This window comes from Microtus pennsylvanicus, chromosome 6 (assembly GCF_037038515.1).
Source record: "Microtus pennsylvanicus isolate mMicPen1 chromosome 6, mMicPen1.hap1, whole genome shotgun sequence".
Lineage (NCBI taxonomy): Eukaryota > Metazoa > Chordata > Mammalia > Rodentia > Cricetidae > Microtus > Microtus pennsylvanicus.
The window spans coordinates 942,159-946,734 of NC_134584.1; the positions used below are offsets into that span (position 1 = coordinate 942,159).

Sequence of the window (4,576 nt, forward strand, 5' to 3'; positions counted from 1 at the left end):
ACGCTGCCTGTTGGGAAATGTAGTCCTTACATGCGATCTCGGCAGACAGACGCACAGTGGGGTTGTAGAGTTAATAATAGAGCACGGGTTCGAATCCCAAGACTCCAGGCAAACTGGCTTTTTCTCTAAAATGGGGTTCCGCATCACTCCCAGGTGCAAACAACCGAGGTGGGACAAGAGAAGAGACACGGCAGGGAACTAGAAAAGTGAACATGAAGATCTGGGGAGAGAAGACAATTGTGGGCAGGAGTTGGTAAGGACCAACTTCCGGTTTGGGTCCCGGAGTGACACATAACTTCGCAACCTAGATTCGAACTGACACTGGAGCTCACACCATGGTCCACAATAACAGTCCCTAAGCTTGACTGTAAGAGGGCAGCGGGTTAGGGTGTACTAATGAGTCTATTTCTTCTTGAGACATAGTCTCATGTAGCCTAGCCTGACCTCGAACTCCTGATCCTCCTGCCTCTGTCAAGTACTGTCAGCCTGGAACAAAGGACTTCGACTGAGCCCTGGTCACCACCTCCACTTTCTTCTTTATTACAGGCCTGATTATGTAGCCCAGGCTGGTCTAGAATTTGCTATGTAGACCAGGCTGGCCTAGAACTCACAGGGATGCACCTGCTATGCCCAGATCATGGGGTCCCCCCAACACCAAGTAGAAGACTGAGTCCTGTGTGTAAAAGCACAGAGCCTTTATTCTTACACTAGTTTGCAACTCGGTTTCTCCGTGTGTCCAGTGTATTGGAGTGATCTGAGAGCCCAGGGCTCAGTTAGAGTTGGGTTTTATAGTAGTAAAGGTGGGGGTGAGGGGTTTCTGAGGTTCAGAGCCTCTGACCGGATGACATTTGTCTAGGGGTGTCCTGGTGAAAAGCGATGGCTGTGTGCTGGCAGGAGAGCCTATCTACAGCGGTTGGAACGTTGGGAATTCCTTCGGATGGTCTGTTCCTGAGTGGGGCCTGGGTGGTCTCAGTTTGTGGTCTGTATCGGAACCAGGGTAAACTACTGGAACTCAGGCCTCTATTGAGCTTGTCATGGCTGGGTCCTACACCACCACCCCCCCACTACCTCCCACACGCTGGAATTAAGGTAGCGCACACCACACTCGACCACCTTATGTCTAAGCCAAGGTGCCACATAGCCCAGGCTGACCTCAAACTTGATGCGGAGCAGAGAGCTACCCTGATCCTGATTCTCCTGTCTCTATCTGTAATGGATTAAATAAAAAAGCTGCAGGTGTCCGAGTGGCTGCAGCAGGCAGCTGGCCATGAGACCATGCCGCAGATCTCCACAGGTGGCTGGTGCTGGGCAGGGAGACAGAGCCATGGACAGTGCAGAGTGAGTTCCATATTTATTTAGTGGTCTATGAAGAAGAGGAGGAGAGCAGAGAGGCAGAGAGAAGGGAGAGAGAGAGAAGGGAGAGACATAGCTGCCTCTTCGAGAGGGAGACAGAAAAGGAAGAGACTCAGGCTGCAAACAGGAAGATCTGCCTGCCTCAGCAGACAGGGGGGGGAGGTGGGCGTGGCTTGTCTCTTAATGAGACAGAACAGATCATTACACCATCTCCCACGACAACAGACTGGGTTTTGGTTTTGGTTTTTTGTTGTTGTTGTTGTTGTTTTGTTTTGTTTGCTTTTGTTTTTGGAGACAGGGTTTCTCAGTGTAACAGCCCTGGCTATCCTGGAACTCACTCTGTGGCCCAGGCTGGCCTCGAACTCACAGAGATCTGCCTGCCTCTGCCTCTGCCTCCTGAGCGCTGGGATTAGAGTGCTCCACCACTGCCCGTCTTGTTCTTAAACTTTCAAAAATCCCACACAGAATACAAGCACGAATTTAATGTGACATTTTAAGTAGATGAGGCTCTAAAGACAAGAATTTCTTGAAATATTCTTTGAACGGGTGATAACTACATGAGTTCAAACTAGTCACTAGCCGCCCAATGCTACGACTACATTACCCAGAAGGCCGCGGGCGCCGCCGACGCCCTAAAGCGGCCCCGGAGCGTGACGTAGCCCGGAAACGTGCACGTGCAAGCCGGCCAGCATTATGGCGGCCACCCGTCTCCTCGGGGCTTCGCGGATGTGGGCCGGCTGTCGGCTCCGGGCTCTCCCGGTCCCCGGAGGACCTGGAACGCTCTCCGTCCGGGACTACGCCAAGAAGCCAGGTGAGGCGCCTCCGGAGGAACCAACGTGGGCACGGTGGGAGGCCAGGAGAGTACGTAGTGCGCAGGCGCGCTGCTGTGGGAGGCGGGGCTCCGGGAACTGCTACTGCGCAGGGCGGGGGGGGGGGGGGGGCAGAGGCGCCGACCGCTGCAGGGCGCCTGGAATACTAAACCCACCCGCAGAAATTGAGTTATTGCTGTTTTTTTTTTTAAGATTTATTTATTATGTTTACACCGTTCTGCCTGCACATCTACACACCAGAAGGGGCACCAGATCTCAATGTGTGAAAGCGCCTTCCGGGAAGCCCGCAGCCTGAGTTCGAGCCTCAGAACCCACGTAAACGTGGAAGGAGATGGCCGACTGCACAAATGCGCTACTGTGCCCCCCCACGTGGGACAATACTTAAAAATTACGTTTTGAGGCTGAACATGATGGCCAATACCTTTAATTCCCTCACTCAGGACGGAGAGGCAGAGGGGTTTCTGTGAGTTACAGGCATGCCAGGAAGACCACATCTCAATAGAATATTTTTTTTTAATATTTATTTATTATGCATACAATATTCTGTCTGTGTGTATGTCTGCAGGCCAGAAGAGGGCATCAAACCTCATTACAGATGGTTGTGAGCCACCATGTGGTTGCTGGGAATTGAACTCAGGACCTTTGGAAGAGCAGGCAATGCTCTTAACCACTGAGCCATCTCTCCAGCCCAATAGAATATATTTTTAAATGTTTTATTTTTCTGCCGGGAAGTGGTGGCTCACACCTTTAATCCCAGAACTCAGGAGACAGAGGCAGGCGGATCTCTGTGAGTTTGAGGCCAACCTGGTCTACAGAGTGAGTTCCAGAACAACCAGGGCTACCTAGAGAAACCCTGTCTTCAAAAACAAACAAAAAACAACAACAACAAAAAACTTTTTTGATGTTCCAGGAGAGCTGTATAATGATATCTTGTCTCAAAATATAAATAAGTTTTGTTTGTTAGTTTGTTTTTGGCACAGGTAGTCATATATGCCACGCTGGCGTAGAGCCGCTGAGCCATCTCGCTAGCCTTAGTTTTTTATTTTTTCTGAGACAGGGTCTTATGGTCCCCCAGCCTCAGCTGGGACCTCTGGGCATCGGGTAATAGGCACATACTGTCCTGCCCCCATCACTGAAAGGAAAAGGGGCTGAGTGATCAGGCCACACAGCCTCGGGCCAGGGGACAGGAGACCCTGTTATACCTGGGGGTGTCCGGAGTTGCCAAAGCCAGGAGGCCTCACAGAGGGAGGCATGGGGGCAGGGCTGGGCAGCCTAGAGTGACCTGAGCTCACTCTCTGCAGTCATGAAGGGCAGCAAAGGTGCCAAGGGCAGCGTGGCCACTGAGGCCCTGAAGGACCCTGAGGTGTGCACAGACCCCGCCCGGCTGACCACACACGCCATGGGGGTGAACATCTACAAGGAAGGCCAGGACGTGGCCCTGAAACCAGACTCCGAGTACCCCGAGTGGTGAGTGTGGATGGCCACCTGGCCTGCAGGGGCACCCACCCACCCTGGTCCACCTTGGCTTCTGGATGCCAAGCCCTGGTACTCCCGCTTGCAAATGGGGAGCTGGTGCACAGGACCGTGTGTCCCTGAGGGCAGAGGGGCGGGTGGGGGCTTTGTTTTCCTTGACAGAGATTTAAGGCTGTCTATTCCTGGCTGTCCAGACCCTGGTATCTCCTGGAGTGAGCTGGGGACCAGACAGTTAGCTGCATGGGCCCATGTGGTGGGGCCACTTTCCCAGGACACTGGGAGAGACAGGGACAGCGGGTGCAGCCTGGGCTGTCAACCAGATTTTGAGTTTCCACACAGAGCCAGGGTCCAGTGGCTGGAAGGTGTGGTCTGTGCAGATCCCGGAGCAGGACACAGCCTGCTCTGGGGCAGTGGCGGGAGCCTGCGGCTGGAACTGAGGGGAACCAGGGCAAGAGCCAAAGCCCCAGCTCAACACCACCTACATCCCAGAACTGTGAGGTGGCCATGCAATCTTGACACTCCCCGCAGGCTCTTCCAGATGAACTTGGGTCCCCCCAAAAAGCTGGAGGAGCTGGAACCTGAGTCCCGTGAGTACTGGCGACTGCTGCGTAAACAGAACATCTGGCGTCACAACCGGCTAAGCAAGAACAAGAAGCTGTAGTGTGAGGATGGAGCATCTCACAGGAAGCTGCCCGGCCCAGGCCAGCGAGAGGGCTCGGCGGGGAGCAGCGCTCACTGCCCCACGTGAAGACCCGAGTTCAATCCCCAGAACTCACATGGTGGAAGGGACAGAACTGATTCCTGCAAATTCTCCCACCTCTGCTTGTGCGCTTGGCAACGCAGGCCAAATGCACACAGACAGACAGACAGACACACAAACACACACACACACACCAATAAACAGGTATGGAAACAAATGA

The 4,576-nt window shown here is 53.5% G+C and overlaps 1 protein-coding gene across 1 annotated transcript; it reads left to right on the top strand.

The window, feature by feature from the left end:
* The first annotated feature begins 2,003 nt into the window (after positions 1-2,003).
* Positions 2,004-4,576, top strand: Mrpl54 (mitochondrial ribosomal protein L54). The gene is made up of 3 exons (XM_075975374.1): positions 2,004-2,164; positions 3,485-3,650; positions 4,185-4,576. The coding sequence occupies exons 1-3, from the start codon at positions 2,047-2,049 to the stop codon at positions 4,315-4,317; spliced, it is 417 nt and encodes a 138-aa protein (XP_075831489.1). The 5' UTR covers positions 2,004-2,046; the 3' UTR covers positions 4,318-4,576.